The sequence below is a fragment of the Equus przewalskii genome, chromosome 11, assembly GCF_037783145.1.
Source record: "Equus przewalskii isolate Varuska chromosome 11, EquPr2, whole genome shotgun sequence".
NCBI lineage: Eukaryota > Metazoa > Chordata > Mammalia > Perissodactyla > Equidae > Equus > Equus przewalskii.
The window spans coordinates 27,824,129-27,848,615 of record NC_091841.1 but is presented as its reverse complement, the minus strand read 5'-3'; the positions used below and the strand labels follow the sequence as shown (position 1 = coordinate 27,848,615).

General features: G+C 55.9%; 1 protein-coding gene across 4 annotated transcripts in view; it reads left to right on the top strand.

The window, feature by feature from the left end:
* The window catches only part of SPTBN2 (spectrin beta, non-erythrocytic 2), a 37,731-nt gene extending 13,244 nt beyond the window's left edge, over positions 1 to 24,487 (top strand). For all 4 annotated transcript variants that reach the window (XM_008533535.2, XM_070565579.1, XM_008533516.2 and 1 more), the window contains 33 exons: positions 294 to 385; positions 537 to 617; positions 956 to 1,071; positions 3,068 to 3,180; positions 3,309 to 3,496; positions 4,752 to 4,869; positions 5,407 to 5,565; positions 5,894 to 6,196; positions 7,267 to 7,420; positions 7,653 to 8,523; positions 9,814 to 9,951; positions 10,317 to 11,073; positions 11,542 to 11,744; positions 12,129 to 12,219; positions 12,464 to 12,610; positions 14,751 to 15,014; positions 16,219 to 16,443; positions 16,764 to 16,853; positions 17,213 to 17,473; positions 17,552 to 17,682; positions 17,917 to 18,121; positions 18,688 to 19,062; positions 19,744 to 19,988; positions 20,084 to 20,222; positions 20,475 to 20,559; positions 20,838 to 21,034; positions 21,384 to 21,526; positions 21,617 to 21,692; positions 21,772 to 21,822; positions 22,038 to 22,258; positions 22,535 to 22,708; positions 23,261 to 23,303; positions 23,636 to 24,487. In XM_008533535.2, coding sequence (XP_008531757.2) covers positions 294 to 385; positions 537 to 617; positions 956 to 1,071; positions 3,068 to 3,180; positions 3,309 to 3,496; positions 4,752 to 4,869; positions 5,407 to 5,565; positions 5,894 to 6,196; positions 7,267 to 7,420; positions 7,653 to 8,523; positions 9,814 to 9,951; positions 10,317 to 11,073; positions 11,542 to 11,744; positions 12,129 to 12,219; positions 12,464 to 12,610; positions 14,751 to 15,014; positions 16,219 to 16,443; positions 16,764 to 16,853; positions 17,213 to 17,473; positions 17,552 to 17,682; positions 17,917 to 18,121; positions 18,688 to 19,062; positions 19,744 to 19,988; positions 20,084 to 20,222; positions 20,475 to 20,559; positions 20,838 to 21,034; positions 21,384 to 21,526; positions 21,617 to 21,692; positions 21,772 to 21,822; positions 22,038 to 22,258; positions 22,535 to 22,708; positions 23,261 to 23,303; positions 23,636 to 23,869 — 6,690 coding nt within the window. In that variant the 3' untranslated portion in view covers positions 23,870 to 24,487. The remainder of the gene's footprint in view (positions 1 to 293; positions 386 to 536; positions 618 to 955; positions 1,072 to 3,067; positions 3,181 to 3,308; positions 3,497 to 4,751; positions 4,870 to 5,406; positions 5,566 to 5,893; positions 6,197 to 7,266; positions 7,421 to 7,652; positions 8,524 to 9,813; positions 9,952 to 10,316; positions 11,074 to 11,541; positions 11,745 to 12,128; positions 12,220 to 12,463; positions 12,611 to 14,750; positions 15,015 to 16,218; positions 16,444 to 16,763; positions 16,854 to 17,212; positions 17,474 to 17,551; positions 17,683 to 17,916; positions 18,122 to 18,687; positions 19,063 to 19,743; positions 19,989 to 20,083; positions 20,223 to 20,474; positions 20,560 to 20,837; positions 21,035 to 21,383; positions 21,527 to 21,616; positions 21,693 to 21,771; positions 21,823 to 22,037; positions 22,259 to 22,534; positions 22,709 to 23,260; positions 23,304 to 23,635) is intronic.

Here is a 24,487-nt window from a genome sequence, read left to right as displayed (position 1 = left end):
AGCTCCATCAGCTTCATGTCTGAAACCTAGCTCTCGGGGAATGTTCCCTCATCCTCCTGCACTTCCCCACCTGGAGGAATCAGCATCCTTTGCTTCAAAGCGCTCCCACTCTTCTGGCTTCCTACCCCATTCTACTGCCTCAGATCCCTTTGACCTGATTTTTGGGGTCACTGGCCCTGTATGAAAGGTCCCCAGGCTCTGCCCCTGCACCCCGATTACAGGAGTCTAAAGAGCGGTTTCCTGCCGTGTATCTCAGAACTGTCCAGGGAGTGAGGGCCTTCCTTCCTTCTTAGATCCAAGACATCAGTGTGGAAACCGAAGACAACAAGGAGAAGAAGTCAGCCAAGGATGCCCTGCTGCTGTGGTGCCAGATGAAGACTGCAGGGTGAGGCTGCCCAGGGAGCGTGGCCTTGGAGGGTGGATGCACCGAGGCCATGCGGTAAAGGAAGGACGGGCTCCACAAGCTGGGGATCCGTCCTTGAGTCGCGGACTGGGACTTGACCCAACTCTCTGTTTTTCCTGGTCCCTGTCTATAGGTATCCCAACGTCAACGTGCACAACTTCACCACCAGCTGGAGAGATGGGCTGGCCTTCAACGCCATTGTACATAAACACCGGTGAGAAGACGAGAAGATGGGGTTAGCTAGCCTGGCGGGACTGCTGGAGGGGTTAAGGAGCCAGGGGCAAGCACACGTGTAAACAAAGCAGTGAGACAAGCTACACAGCACTTATGAAGGATGAACGTTCGGAGAAGAGCCAGGATGTGGGGGCGCCGTCCTGCACACAGGGCTTGCAATAGGAAGCGAGGGGACAGGAGCAGTGGGTGTGGGCTTGAGCGGCCTAGTTCTCGACAAAATAGAGTTGGTGACTTAGGGATAAAGATAGGGGTGGCTTTACTTTTCCTCTTTGGGATCTCACATGCTTTTGATACCTTCTAACTTCCCTCCCCACCCAGGCCAGACCTTCTGGATTTTGAGTCACTGAGGAAGTGTAATGCTCACTACAATCTGCAGAACGCTTTCAATCTGGCTGAGAAGGAGCTGGGACTTACGAAGCTGCTGGATCCTGAAGGTGGGGCAGAGCTATGTGAAAAAGAGGCAGTGGGATAGAGACAGAAGGTAGATGAGTGGGTGCCAGGGGCGAGGGCGGGGAGAAGGGGGAGTAACTGCCAACGGGTGCAGGTTTCATTTGGGGGTGATGAAAATGTTCTGGAATGAGATAGTGGTGATGGCCGCACAACCTTGTGACTATGCTAAAAACCACGGAATAGTATACTTCAAAAGGTGAATTTTATGGGATGAAAATAATATCGCAATTAAAAAAAAAGCTGTAGGAAGAAAGGCAGCCCTGTGGCAGAAAGAGTCCTGGGATGTCGTTCTATCCCAGCCCTACCACAGGGCAGCTCTGTGACTTAGAGCCAGTTGCTTGGCCTCCCTGTGGCTCAGTTTCCTTATCTCAAAAATGAGAAGGTGAGTCTATGTGGTCTTTAAGGGTCTTTCTGATTCTAAAATTCTAAGGTTCTAAGTTAAACTACGTGACCTTGAGGTCTCCCTGTGCACTGGCCTTTTGGTCAGCTGACCCTGCCCGTGGGCTCCTGTAGTTCTGATCTTAATGCTGATGAGACTGGTACTGGCCTCTGGGTTCTTATTTTGTGCCTGGCACTACACTTGGCAGGCTTTGATTTCTTTAATCCTCACAATTAAAGGGGGTTGGGGGCGAGTAAAGGTTAAGTGACTTTCCCAAGGTCGTACAGCTGGTGGAGCCGAGATTCAAATTCAGGCAGCCTGGCTCCAGAGCCTATTTCCTCAGCCACCTCCCTGGGAGAAGAGCCAGAAGAGGGGAGGAGAGAGGGCCAAGTGACTGCTCTGTGAGAAACACTCTTTACTAAGCTCACTGGGCAGATCTGGGTCTTGGTTATTTTCTTCCTGTTTTCCATCCCACCCGTAGCCCCGTCTCCTCTGCCCTCTTAGTCCAGAATGGCCAACAGCCAGCTATTGATGGAAGTAGGCCAAGTACAAGGGTCCTTGAAGAGTATTTGAGAAGCACAGCTTTGATAAGGAACATTTAAGTACAGCTAAGTGTCCTTTAACTTTCTGAGATGATTTCAGTGGTTCCTGGCTGCCTGTGGGTTTTCAGAGGTGGTCAAGAGGGCTTCTTTAGCTACGATACCATTTGGCCTAATTAAGAGAACCCCCGGGGGGCCAGCCCGGTGGTGCAGCAGTTAAGTTCGCACTTTCCACTTCTCAGTAGCCTGGGGTTCGCCAGTTCAGATCCCGGGTGCGGACATGGCACCGCTTGGCAAGCCATGCTGTGGTAGCCGTCTCACATATAAAGTAGAGGAAGACGGGCACGGATCTTAGCTCAGGGCCAGTCTTCCTCAGCAAAAAGAGGAGGATTGGCAGCAGATGTTAGCTCAGGACTAATCTTCCTCAAAAAAAAAGAGAACCCCAGGGATTTCAAGTCATAGTCAGCCTCAGTCCTTGTGGTGGAAGCTGATTTCACTTGAAGGACCCTCATATCCTTGGGCCCACAGCTGAGGTCTGGGACTGAGGTCAGAAATAGTCATGACCGTGCCCCGAGATAGCCCTGAGAACTGACCTCTGTTCCCGCTGCCAGGGCTCACAGGGTCCATTTCTCGAACATCCCCAGTTCAGGAGGCTCCCTTTGTACCTTCCGTCTTGCTGTCCCTCCCTCGGCTGACTTCTTAGACGTATTTCCGGCCCATAAGTCCACAATCTGTCCCCAAATGGGAGTGCTGTTTCTTTTCTTGCCTTTCTTCCCCCAAACAGCTAATTTTATTCTCCGCTGGGGACACTGGGTAAAAGCCTTCTCGTGTTCCTGGATTTTGTACTCTGCTTGTTTCTAGGAGTTAAAGATATAAATGTTAGTTTTTTCGTGCCCTTTTTGTCCAAATAGTTTGTCATTTTGCTCTGAAGGGAGCTGGAAAGATGTCAGCCTTGGGGCGCTGCCATGGCCCTAGGATTGGGGTTAGCGATTCAAGTTGCCGGTGAACTTCTGGGAGGCAGGTTTCCAGTCTCTGCCTGACCTGAGTGGTCCTTTTTCTCAGATGTGAATGTGGATCAGCCAGATGAGAAATCCATCATTACCTATGTGGCTACTTACTACCACTACTTCTCCAAGATGAAGGCCCTGGCTGTGGAAGGCAAAAGAATTGGCAAGGTACTCCCCACCATGGGCTGGGAGGCATAAGGCCAGAGGGGTCTTACTCCCCTAAAACAGAGGCAGAATGGAGCTTCAGGACTGGGCCAGGGACCACGTGGCCAGGACGCCCATGTCGCTGTCTGCAGGTGCTGGACCACGCCATGGAGGCTGAGCGCCTTGTGGAGAAATACGAGTCCCTGGCCTCAGAGCTGCTGCAGTGGATCGAGCAAACGATTGTGACCCTCAATGACCGGCAGCTGGCCAACTCCCTGAGCGGGGTCCAGAACCAGCTGCAGTCATTCAACTCCTACCGCACCGTGGAGAAGCCGCCCAAGTAGGTGCCCCAGGCCATAGCATGCCTGTGCTCACCCAAGAGGAAGCCTAAATTAGGGCGGCCTTTTGGGAGGGAAATTTGGCAGTGCCTAAATGCGGTGGAGGCTCGTTTCCCCCAGCTCAAAGTGCCAGAAGCAGTTCCAAAATACATTTTAAAAATGAGTATCCATTTTAAGAAAAAATCATGCTGTGGAAATGATTGCTGTGGTGTGTGGAATCAGTGCAGCCTACTCAGACAAGATTCCTGGTTGGGGTGTCGCAGCAACCCCATCCCAGCTTAGGGACAGGAGGGAGTGGGCCCGACAGGCGGGTTATAACTGTCCACACAGGAGTGTGGCTGGTGATGTGCACGTTGCAAAGGTTCTTAGCATTTGTCTATTACAGCAATTAACTGTTTTCAAGTGTGGAGTTGCTGTTAAGCAATTCTATATGCTAAAACTTCTGTGTTTTTCTGTTTTTGAGCTCTTTGGGAGTTAATATGTTCCAGCTCCAAAACTAATATTAATCCAGAAAACCTCTGTCCCTGTACATTCCAGGAATGATGTGAGGTGTGCCCTTTGACCCAGAAAGTCCTCTTCTGGGCTTTGAATGGAGAGGTGGCTTCAAAGATGTTCACAAGCCAGACCTTTGCAAAAGAAAAATAAGTCATGGGACAGCCACTGCAAATAATGTCGAAGAAATACATTTATTGACCTGAAAAGATATTCTTGAAAAATCAGTGAAGAAGCAGTTTGCAAAACAGTGATTGTGGGCAGCAGAGAGCAAAGGGCTCAGTGACGAGGCTCAGGGTGGCTGAGTTCAAATCCTGGCTCCGCCACCTCACAGCTGTGAGCCTTGGGCAACTTATTTGGCCTCTGTGCGCCTCAGTGTTCTCATCTGGAAAGTGGGGGTAATAAGAAACCATAGATAGCGAGTTCATACATGTAAAGCCCTGAGGACAGGCCTGGCTCACAGTGAGTGAGTGCTCTAAAACGGAAGCTGTGGTTATGAGGCAATCTCATTTGGGTAAAACGAAAATGAAGGACATATGCACCTGCCAAAGGGTGACAGTGGTCATTTCTATGTGGTTTTAGTTGTTTTAAAATTCTGTTATTTTGGTTTGCCAGTATTTTCCGGCTTTCACCCAAAGAGCATGTATTGCTTTTATGAGAAGGAGAGCAACACAGAACCCTTCATTTTGAAACCTAAAGAGTCCCTGAGCCCCTAGTGGCCTCTGCCTCTGACTTCCCCCCTCCGCCCGCGGCCTCCTGTCTCAGGTTCACAGAGAAAGGGAACTTGGAAGTGCTGCTCTTCACCATCCAGAGCAAGCTACGGGCCAACAACCAGAAGGTCTACACGCCCCGTGAGGGCCGGCTCATCTCCGACATCAACAAGGTCCGCGGCCTCCCCTCCCGTCCCACAGACGTCCCACCCTCAGCACCGGCCCCCACTGCCCCAACTTGAACACTCGTCCGGCTGCCCGCACCCCTCCCTGGTGCAGACGTGACTCATGCATCCTCTCATGCTGCCTGCACATCCCCCTTCCTCCTCCATCTGTCTCTCCATGCGAGCCACATAATAAAATTGTACCCTAAGTCCCATATCTTATTCATGTCCCCAACTCTCTCTCCCTACTTTTATTGTCTTCACAGACAACATTATAAGATTAAGAAAAGTAATGGGGTTCACCCGCAGTCCCACCACCACAGACAAATCCAGTGGTTTCCATTGCTCCCTTTTCCCCTCGTCCTTTTCCATAAGCAGACGTAGGGGTCATATGGCTCCATAGCTCTCACACCGCCCATTTCTCGAACAGACCCACTAGGCCGAGCTTCCTGTGACTCGCCATGTGCCCCCAGCTCCGAGGACCCCTCCCTACCCTCCCTTCCTGAGCCCTGGCCCTTTAGCGCCCATCCTGTCCCCACCTCGCAGGCCTGGGAGCGGCTCGAGAAGGCCGAGCATGAGCGGGAGCTGGCCCTGCGCACCGAGCTGATCCGCCAAGAGAAGCTGGAGCAGCTAGCCGCCCGCTTTGACCGCAAGGCTGCCATGCGGGAGACCTGGCTTAGCGAGAACCAGCGCCTCGTGTCCCAGGTAGGACACGGGGTCCCTTGGCCTGTCCAGGCTGGTCAGGAGAAATGGGAGAGAGAGAGCGGTGGATAGGAGCCGTGCGATGTGGGCGCTAATGAAACAAGAAATCCATCACCCAGATAAGAAGACCAAGGAACTCAGGAAGAACCAGAGGCCAGAGGCTTGAGCAAAGAAAGAGTTAGTGAGACAGGATGGGATGGGGTAGAGAGGAGACTCAGAGCCACCTCGTAGAGTTGGCATCTTGCAGCAGAAGCGGCCTGGAGGGCAGAAGGGGAGAGCAGAGGTGGTGTCCCCGAGCTCCCAAATCTCCCCTCCCTGCCCCCCGCCCCAGGACAACTTCGGGCTGGAGCTGGCTGCGGTGGAGGCGGCGGTGCGGAAGCACGAAGCCATCGAGACAGACATCGTGGCCTACAGTGGCCGGGTGCAGGCAGTGGACGCCGTGGCCGCCGAGCTGGCTGCCGAGCGCTACCACGACATCAAGCGCATTGCCGCACGGCAGCACAACGTGGCGCGGCTCTGGGACTTCTTGCGGCAGATGGTGGCCGCCCGGCGGGAGCGGCTCCTCCTCAACCTGGAGCTGCAGAAGGTGTTTCAGGACCTGCTCTACCTCATGGACTGGATGGAAGAGATGAAGGTACCAGTGGGACATGTATGGTGGGCTTGAGATGATCAGGAATTGCGGGGGTTTGACGAGGGGCGCCTTCGCTCGTTTGCTCAGCCGATCTTTGTGGTGTATTTGCGGTGCAGAGCCCTGTCCTCAGATGAACACACAGGGCCCTGTCCTCATGGAGCTCACGTTCTAGCGGGAGGAGATGGCTAATAAAACCCGTGGACCGATCAATAAGCAAGATAGCAAGTGGGCATAAAACCTAGGAGGAAGCTGGAAGAGGGTGTGTGCTGGAGGGTTCCCGGAAGGCCTCTCTGAGAAAATGCCATTTAAGCTGAAAGCAGAATAGCACTAGGAGCCACCACAGGGAAATCTGAGGAGAGAAGGTCCAGGCAGAAGGAGCAGCTAGGCAAAGGCCTCAGGCCTGTTCAAGCGTGGCGTGGTCGGCCTGAGAAGGGAGGCCAGCGGGACCGTAAGAACAAGGAGTGGGCCATGGAATGAGATCAGGGAGGGGGCAGCCAGCTCACTCAGGGCCTTACAGGCCTGGCCAAGGAGTTTGGATTTTATTCCAAGTAACACGCCGCATTGAAAGCGACGAGAAGGTTTTGCAAAGGGGAGAGACGTGATTCTGCCTTCTGTTCCTTAAAAGATCCCTTTGATACTGTGGGAGAAAGGACTGTGGGCAGCCAGAGTGGGAGCCGGGAGACCAGCTAGAGGCTGTTGTGGGGATCTAGGCAAGAGGTGGGGATAAGGATGGGTCTGGAGTGATGCTGAAGATTGTTGGAGTGCTGGGAACTGAGCCATGACGATAGGAGGGTGGCGATAATTCTGGAGCTGAGAAAATGAGTCAGAGCGGAGATTCCAGGAGCAAGATTTAGCAAGAAAGTCATTCTTCAGGAGGGGAGTTGAACACTATGAGGCTGGGGTGCAGGACAGAACTGGGGGTTGCTATGCGGGTGAGTGACAGACAGAAGCAGGTGAGCTCAGCACCAAAGAGGTCGGGCGGTGCCGTCGATGCAGGAAAATGGAGCGCAGTTAGCATGTGAGTGTGGTGGCGGCTCTCAGACGGGCATCAGTATGCCGCGTGTGCCTGGCAGGGCCGGCTGCAGTCGCAGGACCTGGGCAAGCATCTGGCTGGCGTGGAGGACCTGCTGCAGCTGCACGAGCTGGTGGAAGCAGACATTGCTGTGCAGGCTGAGAGAGTGCGGGCTGTCAGTGCCTCCGCGCTGCGCTTCTGCGACCCAGGAAAAGGTGAAAAGTCGGGGGAGGAACTGGAAAAGGAGGGGCTAGGAAGGAGAACGTTAACAGCTGCAGCAGCAAGAGCGGGGAAACCTGGGGACAGGAAGGATGATGGGCGGATGGTGGGTGACAGAGCTAGGGAGGGAGGCCTAAGAGAGTGGGTGGGGGGATTCGGAACCGGGGTGCATGTGGTGCAGCAGGAAGGCTGAGGTACAGCTCTTAACCCTCTGGTGTGACTTTTCAGAGTACAAACCATGCGACCCCCAGCTGGTGTCGGAGCGGGTGGCTGCCCTGGAGCGGAGCTACGAGGCGCTGTGCGAGTTGGCGGCAGCGCGGCGGGCCCGTCTGGAGGAGTCCCGGCGCCTCTGGCGGTTCCTCTGGGAGGCGGGCGAGGCCGAGGCCTGGGTGCGGGAGCAGCAGCACCTGCTGACCTCGGCCGAAACTGGCCGCGACCTGACCGGTGTCCTCCGCCTGCTCAACAAGCACACAGCCCTGCGAGGTGAGATGAGCGGCCGGCTGGGGCCCTTGAAGCTCACCCTGGAGCAGGGCCAGCAGTTAGTCGCCGAGGGCCACCCCGGGGCAGGCCAGGCCGCCGCCCGCACCGCCGAGCTCCAAGCCCAGTGGGAGCGGCTAGAGGCCCTGGCGGAGGAGCGCGCCCAGCGGCTGGCCCAGGCCGCCAGCCTCTACCAGTTCCAGGCGGACGCAAACGACATGGAGGCCTGGCTGGTGGACGCGCTGCGCCTGGTGTCCAGCCCTGAGCTGGGGCACGACGAGTTCTCCACGCAGGCCCTGGCCCGGCAGCATCGGGCCCTGGAGGAGGAGATCCGAGGCCACCGGCCAACCCTGGATGCCCTGAGGGACCAGGCCACGGCGCTGCCTCCCGCCCTGAGCCGCGCGCCCGAGGTGCAGGGCAGGGTGCCCACCCTGGAGCGGCACTACGAGGAGCTGCAGGCCCGGGCGGGCGAGCGAGCGCGGGCCCTGGAGGCGGCCCTGGCGCTCTACACCATGCTCAGCGAGGCCGGGGCCTGCGGGCTGTGGGTGGAGGAGAAGGAGCAGTGGCTCAACGGGCTGGCCCTGCCTGAGCGCCTAGAGGACCTGGAGGTCGTGCAGCAAAGGTAGGCCCCATGCAGGCTCCCCCCGGGAGTGGCCTTGTGAGTAGGGGCCAGTGTGCAGTGGCGGGGGTGGGGGGTCCCACCATAAACTGCCTGCTCTTGCTAATCCCTTTGAGTCTTAGCAGTTTTTGTTTTAAGGAAAAATGTTAAACTAAGAAGTAGAAAGCATTATCCAACAAACTCCTACGTACTTGTCACTCAGATTCACTAATTGTCAAGACTTTGCTCTATTTGATTAATTTTTCTTTTTAAAAGCAAATCCCCAATATCATCATTTCATTGCTACATTCTCCAGGATGCGTCCTTTAAGAAATATGAGGAAGTATTCTTAAAGAGTAAATTATTTTTTAATTGTGCATGCAGACCTAAAATAGTTAAGGCTTTGAAGTTATAAACCTTTTAGTCAGAGACACTGATTAGCCTCTCGCGAAGTAGATTTATTTACAGAATAATAAATATTAAAATCATTTAGAAAGGGTATTTTTCTTATAGAACCACAATACCATTATCACAGAACCAAAAATTAGCAATTCCTTCATATCGTCTGCTACTCAATCTATACTCAAATTTCCTGGTGGTTTTCAAAATGTAATTAAAGATTTTTGTAGTTTTCAAGGCATCCCATGACAGGGGTCGGCAAACTACAACCTTAGGCCAATGCAGCCGGCTGCCTGTTTTTGTAAACAAGGCTTTATTGGAACGGAGCCCACGCTCATTCATTTCCACATCGTCCCGCCTGCTTTTGCACCACGACAGCGGAGCAGAGTACTTGAGACAGAGACCGTATGGCCAGCAAGGTCTAAGTCTTTACTGATGGCCCTGACACAAAACGTGTGCAGACTCTGCTCCATGAGAATGTCAATGTCCCTGGGAGAAGTTGTGCTTCTCATCTTTATCACTTAAATATTTCTGGTTATCCATTCACTTTTCGACACATATTGGTAGGAAGGGACCCAGCTGGGCCGCTGAGGGGTGAGTCCCAGGGGGAAGACGGAGGTTCTGATGAAGGTGGGGCCCTGAGCCAGAGATTAGTTTGATTTTTACAGCTGTTCCTGACCTTTAACTTTCACCATCTTTTTGAGTAACTCCAGAGATCCTCGTTTTTGTTCTTGTTTTGGGGGAATTAGGAGCTCCCTCTGACCCACAGATACTATGAACCTTGTGGGTCGGAGGTGCAGAGGCTCCTAAAAATGAGCCTCGTGCTGAGTGGAGAGGAGTCTGTGGGAGGCTAAGGGAGGTGGGCCGGTGCATCGCTGCCGCCTGCCCTTCATGCCCAGCTTCTTGCACCCTCAGGTTCGAGACCCTGGAGCCCGAAATGAACGCCCTCGCAGCGCGAATTACTGCCGTGAATGACATTGCGGAGCAGTTGCTGAAGGCCAACCCCCCAGGCAAGGACAGCATCGTCAACACCCAGAAGCAGCTCAACCACAGGTAGGGTTGGGGAAGGCAGAACTAGGGACTGAGAGAGCAGGCAGCAGGCACGATGGAAACTGGAAGAGAGCTCTGTAGGGCATGGGATAGAGGCTAATGAGGAGGGAGAGTAGTCTGGAAGATGTTGGTGGAGCGGATGATGAAAGAGTTGGAGGTGGGGTAAAGGCAGTTTGAAGAGGCTGGTGCCCTGAGCAATTAAGCAGGAGTCAGCGGAGGATGAGTGGGAGCAGCCTCTTTCAAACAGCAGAAGCAGGTGGGTAGAATGTACCAAAGGAGAGAGAAGCAGGGACAAAGCTTCCAGATATCCCTGGACGGGGTGGGGAGGCTGAGCAACTCCAAACGCCAGACCCTCGCTCCACTCCCAGGTGGCAGCAGTTTCGGTCTCTGGCGGATGGCAAGAAGGCAGCTCTGACATCAGCCCTGAGCATCCAGAACTACCACTTAGAGTGCACGGAGACCCAGGCCTGGATGAGAGAAAAGACCAAGGTCATCGAGTCCACCCAAGGCCTGGGCAATGACCTGGCCGGAGTGCTGGCGCTGCAGCGGAAGCTGGCCGGCACCGAGCGGGACCTGGAGGCCATCGCCGCCCGGGTGGGTGAACTGACACGAGAGGCAAATGCCCTGGCTGCTGGCCACCCGGCCCAAGCCTCTGCCATCAACGCCCGGCTTGCGGAGGTGCAAGCTGGCTGGGACGACCTAAGGGCCACCATGCGGCGTCGAGAGGAGTCGCTGGGTGAGGCGCGGCGGCTGCAGGACTTCCTGCGCAGCTTGGATGACTTCCAGGCGTGGCTGGGTCGCACACAGACCTCTGTGGCCTCTGAAGAGGGGCCGGCCACCCTGCCTGAGGCAGAGGCCCTCCTGGCCCAACATGCAGCCCTGCGCGGAGAGGTGGAGCGAGCCCAGAGCGAGTACAGCCGGCTGCGGGCCTTGGGTGAGGAGGTGACCCGGGACCAGGCCGATCCCCAGTGCCTCTTCCTACGGCAGCGACTGGAAGCCCTGGGAACCGGCTGGGAGGAGCTGGGCCGCATGTGGGAGAGCCGGCAAGGCCGTCTGGCCCAGGCCCATGGCTTCCAGGGGTTCCTGCGGGATGCTCGCCAGGCCGAGGGCGTGCTCAGCAGCCAGGTGAGAGCCCGGGGGACAGGGCCCAACCAGGAAGAAGCAGGAACTAGGGAGCAGGGAATGCGAAGGACAGTGGTGGGTGGGGAGGAAAATGGCAGTGGTGGATTAGTGGAGGAAACAGGATGGGCAAGGAGGACATAGAAAAATATGGGAGTGGAAAAAAGATGTAAGTATAACTTAGCTAAACTGAGTTAGGAAGAAATAGAAAACCTGGCTTGTCACATAACTATTAAAGAAATCAAATCTTAGCTAGAAACAAGATAGAGCAGAATTTGGACTGTCAAAGGCCCCCCAGCCCAGCGTCCGTATAGTTTTCTGAGCCTCTCACATTATCAGGCACCATTCCCACTGTCTTCAGAGCCACAGGGTCTGCCCTGCCCCTTCCTGGTTGGCCTCAGTGTCTCAGGTCCCCTCGGAGAGGTTGAGAAGTGCTTTGAGAAGTGAACTCGATCTCTCGCCCCACCCCGACAGGAATATGTCTTGTCTCACACGGAGATGCCGGGGACACTCCAGGCTGCTGATGCCGCCATAAAGAAACTGGAAGACTTCGTGAGCACCATGGACGCCAACGGGGAGCGGATCCGCGGCCTCCTGGAGGCCGGGCGCCAGCTCGTGTCTGAGGGTAACATCCACGCCGAGAAGATCCAAGAGAAGGCAGACTCCATTGAGAGGAGGTATGATGAGAACAGTGGGCAAACGAGGGGCCAGAGAGGGAAATGAGTGAGCACCAGATGACCCGTTTCACTGACCAGGAAGATGGAGATCGTGGCACGGGCGGACGAACCGATAGGGGTGGGAAGCTGACAAAAAGTAGGAGAGGAAGAGCCAAGTGGTTGAAGAGGGACGGAGCCACAGTCTGGGAAGTTCCGCCTCCCCCACACTGGGGCGAAATGAAGTTTGCTAGGATAGCTGGATGTGACATCAGGATTCCTGAGTTGTCTTGTGCTCCCAGAAAGCATTGTCCCCAGAGGAGGAGCACTGAAGGCTTCTAGGTTAGTTAGAGGATCCTAAGCCTTTCACAGCAGGTTCAGGGGCTTCACAAGGGGCTGTCGTTACAGACACAGGAAGAATCAAGAAGCCGTGCAGCAGCTCCTGGGCCGTGTTCGGGACAACCGAGAGCAGCAGCGTTTCTTACAGGATTGTCATGAGGTGAGGCTCTCAGTTCTCCCGTGTCCCCTCCGACATTCCCGACATCCCTTTCCCACACACCCTCGCTCTTTGAGCATAGGGTAAGTCCATTGTGATGTCTCCTGAGCATGTGGACCCCTCCATGGCTTCTCCCCACAGCCAGCACTTTTCCTCCTGGCTCGCTCTTGCCCACTTTGTGCTTCAGTCTCCCCTCCCTCTGAAATGTACTCTGCCCGCCTCCATCCCTGCTCTGTGCTTGGTCCAGCTGAAACTCTGGATTGACGAGAAGATGCTGACAGCCCAGGATGTGTCCTATGATGAGGCCCGCAACCTGCACACCAAATGGCAGAAGCACCAGGCGTTCATGGCGGAGCTGGCTGCCAACAAGGACTGGTTGGACAAGGTGGACAAGGTGAGCGGTGTGATGGGAGCAGAAAGAAGAGAGCCTTTGGGGCCTCCTCCAGGCAGGGGCCCGGCCACAGTGCAGGGGAGGGTCCTGGCTTCAGATTATGGCTCTTTCAGAGCTAGAGATCAGGGGGCCTCTCGTGCCAAACCTCCAAGGCAGAAAGTTATGATCTGGGGAACAAACGTCTGAGGTCTGTGGGACAGTGACTCTAGAGCTTTGAGAATGTACAAATGAGTAGGAAACCAAAGTACAGCTTTGGGTCAACACGATAACTATTCCTGGGTCTAGAGCTGGGTGATGCTCTTTATCAGGGGTCAGCAAACTTCTGTAAAGGGACAGATGGTAAATAGTTTAGGCTTTGTGGGCCATACAGTTTCTGCTGTGAGTACTCAACTCCACTGTTACAGTGCAAAAGCAGCCGTAGAGAAAACATAAACAAATGAGTATAGCTGTGTCAATAAAACTTTATTTATAAACACAAGCGGTGGGCCAGATTGGGCCTACAGGCCACAGTTTGCCAACCCTTGCTTTTGAGTCTTGCTGTTCGTGGTACTTGGTCTCCCACCCAGCTCTTCCTCAAGAGCTGAGCTCAGGTAAAACCTTATTTCAACTCAGCAAGTGTTCCCGGACAACGCTGTGTGTGCTCCAGACTCTGCTAGGTGCTGCAAGGTATATAAGAAGACTCTTTCCTTCCTGCAAGGGCATGATGGTTGGGAAAAGGAGGAGAGCAGTGTATATTCAGTTTTTCTATTCATTCAGCATATATTTAATTGGTGCTATTGTATGCAAAGCACTGTACTAGGCACTGAGGGGAGAATGAAGGTGATTCCATTGCGGGCTCCACTCCTGAGGAATGACACTGTAGCCAGAATGAGATGTACGCAAATAGCTAAATTAAATCCACCGCAGGATATAGTGCAATAGAGAGCCCGATAAAGCGTGGGCGCTAAGGAGAGAGATGTGGGAATCTGGAAGCAGGAGCCTCCAGGGCAGTCCATGAAGGACGAGTAGGATTTGGACAAGCAGAGCTATTGGGGGAAAGATGTTTCTAGGTGGAGAGAAGAGTGTGAACAGGAAAGCAGAGATGTGGAAGTGGGGTTCCTGTATGGGGGTCAGGGGGCAAGTCAGTGTGGCAGGAGCGCAGACTGTGTGAAGGGCCCCATGGAAGAAAAGGGCAGGAGAGCCTGCAGGGCCAGGTCATGGGAAGCCCTGCTCACCCCGTACAGACTGTGTGTTGAAGTGTGGCTTGTGCTGGAGAGTCATAAAGTTCCCCCAGCAGTGCTAGACTCCGCCACTCTTCATCCTTGCAGCCACGTGTGAAATGGCCTGAAGGTGGTACCTTGGTTTGTGTTCCCCTGGAAGCAGACCCTGAAACAAGGCTTCCAGTGAAGGCCACTTATCTGGGAGGTGATCGCAGGAAACACTAGTAGGAGAGTAGGGAGATCAGACAGAGGAGGGAAGGTGGTTCCTAAAGGGTCCATTGCCATTCCAGTTGCCCTGGTGCGGAACTGACGCTCAGTCCAAATGGGGCACCCTGGGAGACGGCGCAGAACGTGCATCAGAGTTATCCCAGCCAAAGCACAAGGGCACCAAGTATTTGCCTTCCCGCTCCCCGTCTGTCACTGGTAGAGGGCTGCTCCTGGGGGCGATAACTCTCTGGCACAACCAGCCTGCCTTGCATGCATGTCAAGAGGCCACACTTCCCTCACGTGCCTGGAAGCAAAAGTCCTCAAGCAGAAAGGCTGGGAGTGGGGAGACCAGGTGGGACTCACTTGCCAGAGTCCAGGTGAGAGGTCATGAGCTGAGAAACATGAATGAGAGCAGATAATACGAGACCACGTACAATGTGCCACTAGAAACCACAGCACCAGGAGCTCAAAACGAGGCAAGATTGCAGTGGCTGCTTAGTTGAAATGAGGTTGGAGCTGGACCTGGAAGGTGGAGGAGGGTTTAATCAGCAGGGAGGGTAGGGAAGTTTAGAAGGGGTTTAAAACCTTTGGGAAGAGCCTGTTAAGGAGAACACTCAGGAACCTGGAATTATTGCCCACACTTTAGGTCCCTACTGCCCTGTAGGGCCCTGGTCTGCTCTCAGCCTGTAAAGTTCAATGGTGTCTAATTCTGACACTTAGACCTTCTTTGCACCCAGGAAGGGCGGGAGCTGACCCTTGAGAAGCCAGAGCTGAAAGCCCTGGTGTCAGAGAAGCTGGAGGACCTGCACAAGCGCTGGGATGAGCTGGAGACCACCACCCAGGCCAAGGCCCGCAGCCTCTTTGATGCCAACCGAGCCGAGCTGTTTGCGCAAAGCTGCTCTGCCCTGGAGAGCTGGCTGGAGAGCCTGCAGGCCCAGCTGCACTCTGACGACTACGGCAAGGACCTCACCAGCGTCAACATTCTGCTCAAGAAGCAGCAGGTGCGTTCTGGGCCTTTGATGGACTGAACAGCAGAAGAAAAGAAGAGGGAGTCTGTAGCTTTTGAGATCTGGGAGCTCGTTCTTAGACCTCGCAGACGACATATTTACTGATATTTCTCCAGGTGATTTCCCTGGGCCACCATATCAGAATCTCTGGGAGTGTGTATCAGTCAGTGTAAAGTCAGGAGACAGAACCCACACTCTAACTCGAACAAGGAACCTTTAGTAAAAAGTAGCATTAATTAGTAAAAGGTGGTTAACTACCAAAGGGGTAAAGAGAACCCCAAAGCAGGGATCAGAAAACACTTTTCTGGAAAGGGCCAGATAGTAAATATTTTGGGCTTTGTGGGTCATATGACCTCTGTCACAACTATTCAACTCTGTCCTGGTTGGGTAAAAGCAGCCATAGACGAAACGCGAAAGAATGGGTGCGGCTGTGTGCCAATAAAACTTTATTTACAAAAACAGGCAGGGACCAGGGTTTGCTGCTCCCTGCTCTAAAGAATCCAGGAATAGCAAATGCAGAGAGCAACTACTACCTCTAGGGCGGAGGAGGGGAACCCGAGGAAGGAACAAGATGCCCTCTCCCCACCCCAAGGCTGAGTTTCAGACCTCATTGGAGGGGGCAGAGGCCCCCTGGATGGCATAGAACTTTGCTGGGGTGTCATGGACCCGAGCAGATCTGAAGCTGGCAGGTCAAGGCTGGCCAGCAGGAAGTTCCCGCTGGGATGCAGTAAGCCTTGCTGGAGAGTGAGAGCCACTAGGTCTCCTGCACGCCATGGGCAGTGTTGCTATAGAAACAAGCAGCACGCTGGAACCATAGATAAAAACCCCTTCCGCTCCTGTACATTGTCGTGTCCCTCCAGCGCCCTCTACTGACAAGGCTTAGCATTGCACCAGCGGGCAAAGGAGAAATGTTTACAGGCTCCAATTGCAACTCTCAAAACAGGGAAAGACGGATTTGGAACTGAGGTGGATTTGGGGCTGAGAGGCAATAAATTGATAACTGGCACAGTTGTTATGCCCCCCTGGATTCTTTATGTACGTTGAAGTTAGAGATCCACTTACTAGGCCAGGAGGATACTCTCCCTGGGGTGAGCCCTGGGGATAAGAAGTCATGACCGGCTTAATACAGACCAGCGTCTCCTCTGAGTCTGAAAGCAGAAGCGCAGTGATAACACCTGCTTCGTCTTCGGGTGGACAGATGCTGGAACGGGAGATGGCTGTGCGGGAGAAGGAGGTGGAGGCAATCCAGGCCCAGGCGAAAGCACTGGCCCAGGAAGACCAGGGAGCCGGGGAGGTGGAGAGGACCTCGAGGGCTGTGGAGGAGAAGTTCAGGGCCCTGTGCCAGCCCATGAAGGAGCGCTGCCAGCGCCTGCAGGCCTCCCGCGAGCGGCACCAGTTCCACCGGGACGTGGAGGATGAGATCGTGAGTCACTAGGATCTGGGATGGGGTAGAGTCGTCATCGTGGCAAGTTGCCCCCTGCCTTGTGGCTTTCTAGTCTCATTCCCGGATGCTGGGGAGATGCCAGAAGTGCCCTGTTTTCTCTTCCCTTTGGCATTGAAAATCAACCCTCTAGGGACACTTGGGGATGTCCTCTATATCCCTTTACCCCAGAACCAGAGATGACCATTCCTAGCACACACATACCAGGAGCCCTAGAAAACCTGTCCCGGGGATCCCCACGGTCCACCCCCTAGCCCTCGCTTTGCCCTCTGCACCTCCACTGACCCCTTTTTCTCCTCCAGTTGTGGGTGACGGAGCGGCTACCCATGGCTAGCTCCATGGAACACGGCAAGGACCTGCCCAGTGTCCAGCTCCTCATGAAGAAAAACCAGGTGAGGCAGAGGCTAAAGGCAAAAGGAAAGGTTCCATGAGCCTCCCCAGCCTTGGAAGTTGTTTCCTTCTTAAGACCTGGGGTTTCCCTGGCTCCCTCTCAATGCTGTGTGTAATCCTAGACGTTAGTGGTTCGCCTTTCCTCACCATGGAGGGTGGGTTCCCTTGGTAGGAGATCCTGTGGCCTGAAGTGGCGCTACCAACACATGCTTGGGCCAGAAAAGAGGGGACATGATGAGGACTCAGGAAGGAGGAGAAGCAACAGTGTGGGGCCCTTGACGTTGAGTAGGTGTAAGAAGGGATGTGGCTGAGGGGTCCCTGAGCAAGCCTTTCAGTGTTTCCTCTTCTGTGCTGTGGACAGACCCTGCAGAAGGAGATCCAGGGCCACGAGCCGCGGATTGCGGACCTGACAGAGCGGCAGCGTGCTCTGGGGGCGGCGGCAGCAGGCCCGGAGCTGGCCGAGCTGCAGCAAATGTGGAAATGCCTGGGCCACGAGCTGGAGCTTCGAGGAAAGCGACTCGAGGAGGCCCTGAGGGCCCAGCAGTTCTACCGGGATGCCGCCGAAGCAGAGGCCTGGATGGGCGAGCAGGAGTTACACATGATGGGCCAGGAGAAAGCCAAGGTGAGCGCTCAGGCTGTGTGGCTGCTTGTTTCCTCCCCCTGACCCCTGTTCCCTGATGCCCACTGTCCCCTCCCCCAGGATGAGCTGAGCGCCCAGGCAGAGGTGAAGAAGCATCAGGTATTGGAGCAAGCCCTGGCTGACTACGCCCGGACCATCCACCAGCTGGCAGCCAGCAGCCAGGACATGATTGACCATGACCACCCAGAGAGGTGAGCACAGCGGGCAGCAAGGGGCCCAGCCCGTGGGGGAGGGGGAGCCAGTTCCAAGAAGGTACGGGGATTGCAGAGCCTTCTGTACTGCGTGTGTTTAGAACCATCTAGAAAGCTGGAGAAGCAGGGACTTGGCAGGTAGTTGGGGGGCTAAGAGGGACAGGACTCTATGGAATAGGCCAGGGACCAGAACAATGCGTCCTAAGTCCTGTGGTGCCTCCCCATCCCCTGTAGCACGCGGATACTGATCCGCCAAGCCCAGGTGGACAAGCTGTACGCCAGCCTGAAGGAGCTGGCCGGCGAGCGCAGGGAGCGCCTGCAGGAGCACTTGCGGCTGTGCCAGCTCCGCCGTGAGCTGGATGACCTGGAGCAGTGGATCCAGGAGCGCGAGGTGGTGGCAGCCTCCCATGAGCTGGGCCAGGACTACGAGCACGTGACCGTGAGTACAGGGAGGATGCCGGCCGCAGATCAGCTCTGGGAAGAGTAGAGGACCCTTTGGGAGACTAGGGCCTCATCCTGGGCAGAGCCAAGGGGCAGGGGGTGCAAGATCAGACTGAGCAGCGCTGTCCCCAATGGTTTTGAGGTATTTAATCTGAAGATTTGTGCAGAAAGGAGGACATGGGACTGAGCGTAGATGTGGGCATGAAGGAAATTACCCATCACTCTTTTTCAACAGAACTCAACAGTCAGGGGGATTTGAGACTCCTCTCCACAGTTTGGGGATTTGGACCGTCACTGGTGCAAAACTAATGGGCCGTAGTTAGGGGATCCTCATGTGAAGGCTAAAGGTTCCAAGCACCCCCAACACCTTTGATGGGGGCTGCGAGCACCGGTCAAATCAGGGTCAATGGGAACCAGTTGCTTCTGCTCAGTGAGTCAGCCCTACTGAAGAAGTCTATTTTGGTCCAAGTGGCCCAGGGGAGAGAAGTGGGTTCCCAGTTTGGGGTGAGAGGACTCGCTCCACCTGTGTGACAGCGCTGTCCGTGCAACTGCTTCCTCCACCAGATGCTCCGGGACAAATTCCGAGAGTTCTCTCGGGACACGAGCACCATCGGGCAGGAGCGCGTGGATAGTGCCAACGCACTGGCCAACGGGCTCATCGCTGGGGGCCATGCCGCCCGGGCCACCGTGGCTGAGTGGAAGGACAGTCTCAACGAGGCCTGGGCTGACCTGCTGGAGCTGCTGGACACGCGGGGTCAGGTGCTGGCAGCCGCGCACGAGCTGCAGCGCTTCCTGCACGGGGCCCGCCAGGCCCTGGCGCGGGTGCAGCACAAGCAGCAGCAGCTTCCCGATGGCACCGGCCGGGACCTCAACGCCGCCGAGGCCCTGCAGCGCCGACACTGTGCCTTTGAGCATGACATCCAGGCCCTCAGCGCCCAGGTCTGACCCCAGCATGAGGAGGTTGGGGGTGGCTTGGAGGAGACTTCGTGGGGAAGGGGGGAAGGGGTCCCTCAGAAACGCTGGGGGGAGGGCATCCTCTTGAGGGCCACTTAGGGATGAGGTCAGAATAGTTCCAGGAAAACATCTCTGGCCAGGGGACATCTAGCTACCGCATTCACACTTTTAATGACAAGGCTCCTTGAGGACCCATATTTTCAGATGGTCCCAATGGCTAGAAGATTCTTCACATTGTACTAAAATCTACCTGTTGGTCCCATTCAGGCTCTCGACCTGCACAAAATAAGCATAGGTCCTTTCTCCAACCCTGTAGACCCCACAGACCCCCCAGCCAAGTCCCTTCTTCAGGCTGAAAATCTCATTCTGTCAATCTTTGACGTCCCTCATGTCATGGCCAGGCCTCTGAGAGCTCAACAGGCTAGTGGCCCTTTTAAAGGGTTGCCCCCAGCCTCCAGCTAAGCCCAGGCCCCCAGATGAGACCCAACAGGGGCCCTGTTTTTTGACAAGGCTTGCTCTGGGTAGCAGCTTTCATCTTTGCCAGCCCCCCGCCCCCACTCCTCCTCCTGAATCTCTGGCTGGTAAAATGGACAGGACGTAGAGAGCAGAGACTGCAGCTCCTCGCGGTCTCTGAGCTCTTCCTGACTCTGACCTGGGGCCATGCAGGTCCAGCAGGTACAGGACGATGGCCACCGGCTCCAGAAGGCTTACGCCGGAGACAAGGCCGAGGAGATTGGTCGCCACATGCAGGCTGTGGCCGAGGCCTGGGCCCAGCTTCAGGGAAGCTCTGCTGCACGGCACCAGCTGCTTGTGGACACCACGGACAAGTTCCGCTTCTTCAAGGCTGTCCGGGAGCTGATGCTGTGGATGGATGGGGTGAACCTGCAGATGGATGCCCAGGAGCGGCCCCGGTGAGGCCCGTGGTGCCCAGTGGCCTCCTGGGGTTGTGGGCTGGTGGCTGGGATAGGGTTGTGGCCAGCAGGTAATACAGTCTCTGTACCCCCAGAGATGTGTCCTCTGCAGACCTGGTCATCAAGAACCACCAGGGCATCAAGGCAGAGATAGAGGCCAGGGCGGACCGCTTCTCCTCCTGCATTGACATGGGGCAGGGGCTGCTCGCCAGGAGCCACTATGCGGCTGAGGAGGTGGGTGAGGCCCGGGTGCAGCTGGAGCATCCTCACTGATTTCTCCTCTGAGTCTTTCTGCTTCCTCTCATTCTTTCTTTGCAGAAACCTTTCGCTGTTCTCCCCTCAGCGCTGTTCAGGGATTTCCCACATTTCCTCTTTCCCCCAGAACTGTCTGCCTCTTGACATCAGAAGTCACTAGTTCCCCTGTGTGTGTCCCCAGAGACCCTGGAAAAGCCCCACTGGGTGCTAACTCACATCTCTGCCCCCTAGATCTCAGAGAAGCTGTCTCAGCTGCAGGCGCGGCGCCAGGAGACAGCCAACAAGTGGCAGGAGAAGATGGACTGGCTCCAGCTTGGTGAGCCACTGTGGGGGTCAGGAAACAGGCTGAGGACACCAGGCCCTGGGAGGAGGGGCAGGGGTTCTTGTACCCTGTAGTTTCCAGAGCAGGTAAGACCAGGAATCCTGGGCGTGGGATGCAAGGCACCCACCCTTGGCACTGCCTGGCTCTGCCCTGTGCTCCTGCTCTGGGGCAGTGGCTTTTTCTGTGTCCCTGCTCTTGAAGTGCTGTGGCTACAGTGCCCTGCCTGTGCCCACTCTGACCTGCCATCTCCCTGTGACCCCCAATCCCTGCAGTTTTGGAGGTGCTCGTGTTTGGGAGAGATGCGGGTATGGCGGAGGCCTGGCTGTGCAGCCAAGAGCCGTTGGTGCGGAGTGCTGAGCTGGGTTGCACAGTCGATGAAGTCGAGACCCTCATCAAGCGGCACGAGGCCTTCCAGAAGTCAGCAGTGGCCTGGGAGGAGCGTTTCAGCGCACTGGAGAAGCTCACCGCGGTGAGGGCTGCACGACCCCCAGAACGCCCGCCCCATCCCACTGCCCCTCCCCACCCACCCTTGTGTTCTCTCTTGCTTAGGGAACACATTTCTTCTCTTCCCATTGCACCGGCATCTCCAAGATGTGAGCCGAGAGTGCCGTGTTGTCACCACAGCTTTAGGAGTCATCAGTTCCCTTGGGCGACACTAAGAGACACCATCCTCCCCCATTACTTCTAATCCCCACCTTCTTTGGGAATTATAGTCTCCATCCTTCCTGTTTCATTAGACTCGAGCTGAGCCATTTCAGCTTTTCCCAACACCTTTTAAATGAGAACTTCTACGCTCTGATCTCAGAATTTTTTGACAGCTGGAGGAGCAGGAGAAGGAACGGAAGAGAAAGAGGGAGGAGGAAGAACGGAGGAAGCAGCCCCCGCCTCCCGAGCCCACAGCCAGCCTGCCTGCCGGGGCCCCAGCGGACAGCCACACAGCTCCTGCTGCTCCCTGGGACGGGTGAGAGTCGGGGCTCTTGGGGGAGGAGGATGACGCTGAGCCTGAGCGACCTGAGGACTTAGCATTCTGTGTCACCTTCTGCTGCTCCAGAACCCACCCCCGACTACCAGCAGCCACACAGGCGGCCAGCATTAACGGAGTCTGCACAGATGCAGAGTCCCCACAGGTGACACCCCTGTCCCGTGTGCCCCCTTCAGAACCTTAGCCCCTCTTGCACATCATCTTACAGCTTCTTGTCCTTGTAGCCCCTGTTGGAACAACAGAGACTTGAGCAGGGCAGCTTCCCAGAAAGGCCTGTGAGTTTCTCCTGGAGGTGTGGGTGTTGACAACTGGGAGATGAAGGGACGAAGAGGGGTGTGAGCGGGTGGGGGGGATCGTGGGGATGGGAGAGGGCAGAGGCTCAAAGGAAATTTGGGGGTGGGAAGACCAGCTCTTAGACCTCAAGCTTCATGACGTTCAGGTTAAGTATCTGCTGTCTTATCCTTTGACGCTGACACTGATTTCCCCTCAGGAGTCTGGCGCAGGGGATGAGGCCAACGGGCCACGGGGAGAGAGGCAGACCCAGACTCGGGGCCCGGCCCCTCCTACAATGCCCCAGAGCAGGTCATCTGAGTCAGCCCGGGTTGCCACCTTGCCCCCTCGAGGCCCAGAGCTCTCCGCCCAGGAGCAGATGGAGGGGATGCTGTGCCGAAAACAGGAGATGGAGGCCTTCGGCAAGAAGGCTGCCAACAGGTGCTGGGTCTGGCCGTGCAGCACTGTGGCCTTTCCAGTTCCCGCCTTCTGAAGAGGCTTGCCTGGAACCTCTTCCTAGATAGAGGGGAAGGGGTGCCCTGTAGAAGGAGCGTCCTGTGGGAAAGGGGTGGGACTCAGGAGCAGAGTGGGGCTCAGCAAGGGCTAGGAGGGTGTAAAGATGACGGGCCTAATGACAGGAGTTTCCCTGGAAGTCCTAGGACGCCCAAGCTATTCCCAGGGTTACAGGCTTCGTCACCTGCACCATGTCCCTCCCAGGTCATGGCAGAACGTGTACTGCGTCCTGCGGCGTGGGAGCCTCGGCTTTTATAAGGATGCGAAGGCAGCCAGCACAGGCGTGCCATACCACGGAGAAGTGCCTGTCAGCCTGGCCAGGGCCCAGGGCAGCGTCGCCTTTGATTATCGAAAACGCAAACATGTCTTCAAGCTGGGGTAGGAGCGGAACCGGGCTCTCCAGATGGGAGGGGAAGCTGAAATGATAAAGGTGACAGGGAGCCATGAGCTAGGTCCCGAGGGAATAGAGTTACAGGGCCAGGCGTTTAGGGACAGAGATGGGCATGAGGGAGAGGCGGGGGATTCTGGTTGTATTCCACACAAAGGGGAGCAGGAGCACCGAGACGCAGGCCTGACGGCTGATTATATCAAGCTGAAAGCTTATCCTGGGTCGGAAATGTGCAGGCAGAGTGCTGGCACTCCCCTGCCTCCAGGGACCTTCAGGGGCCTGCCCCTGCCTGCCAGGAGGCAGCCAGAGCAGGAGGCGCGGCCTGGGATGAAAGTGAGCTCACCCTGGTCCTCGGCAGCCAATCAGGAAGGATTTGCTTTTGCACAGTCCTGGGAATCTGAAGAATGTGCAGAGCGTGTCAGATCTGGCTCTGAGGGCTGCAGCTGGCATGTTCTCCAGCCTGGTCCCTGAGCTCGCGCCAGCCCTGATCGGGCCAATCCAGATTCTCAGCTCTGCTCTGAGGTTTCTCTCTCTCTCAACAGCTTACAGGATGGAAAAGAATATTTATTCCAGGCCAAGGACGAGGTGAGCTCTTCCCTTCTCCGCCCGTGTCCCTGTCTCTCCGTGCCGTTCTTAGAATCCTCTGTTTGCAGATTCGCCTTTCTCCACTCTCCTCTCTCTTTTTTCTTAAGTGTCTCATTCTTTGTAATCAGACAACCCACAATGTGCCCACTGGATGTTTGTGAAGGCCACACAAAAACATGTTCCCTATCTTAAAGGGGTTTTTTCCTCCAATGAGATGAAATAGTCAGATGCTTCTCTGCCTCCTCCTCTTCAGCCTCCCTGCTCTCCGCAGGCTGGCGACCCCGGCACAGCGTCCTTGAAGCTGACCAGTTGTCTGTTCATGCCCCCTGCAGGCAGAGATGAGCTCGTGGCTGCGGGTGGTGAATGCGGCCATTGCCACTGCATCCTCCGCCTCTGGAGAGCCTGAAGAGCCAGCAGTGCCCATTGCCACCCGGGGCATGACCCGGGCCATGACCATGCCCCCCGTGTCACCAGTTGGGGCTGAGGGGCCTGTCGTTCTTCGCAGCAAAGATGGCAGAGAACGAGAGCGAGAAAAACGCTTCAGCTTCTTCAAGAAGAGCAAGTAGTTGGGGGCAAGACTCCCAGGCCAGCTCCCTCCCTCTGTTCAGGAAACTGCCAGGGACTGTCAACAGGGACCACCCTCTTGTCAGGACAACTGCCTGCTGCTAGGGTCTGTTGCCAAGGTCAGCCCACCACCAGGAACTGTCTCTGGGGACAAGTCAGTGTTCCCAAGGGCAACCCTTCTCTTCTGCTATTTAATTCCAGACTGGTGGTGGCACCCAAGCAACCCCCGATTCCACTCCCCCCACTTCGCTCTTCCCCAGCCTTACGCCTCTACCCCCCACCACAGTGCGGACGGCGCCACACCCTCACCATAGGCCATGTGGGGAATGGCTGCCCCTGCCTCAGGGCCGTTCTCCCACCACAGCTAGGGCACGCCATCTGGTTCCTTGCCCCTGGGGACCAGCCAGGAACCTCTCAGAGCTGAAGCAGGACCTGGGGGCAAGATGGCCAGATGACAGAGTCAGAGACACTGCAACCCCCCCTTCCCATCCCCCCTCATCCTCTGACTCAAGTGGCCACTCCATCTCCAGTGACTCTCAACGGCTTCCAGGTGTGAGTTGTTCAGGGGCAACCGCAGCCTTGAGTCTGGCCAAGGAGGTGATTAAACGGCTCAGCTTCTC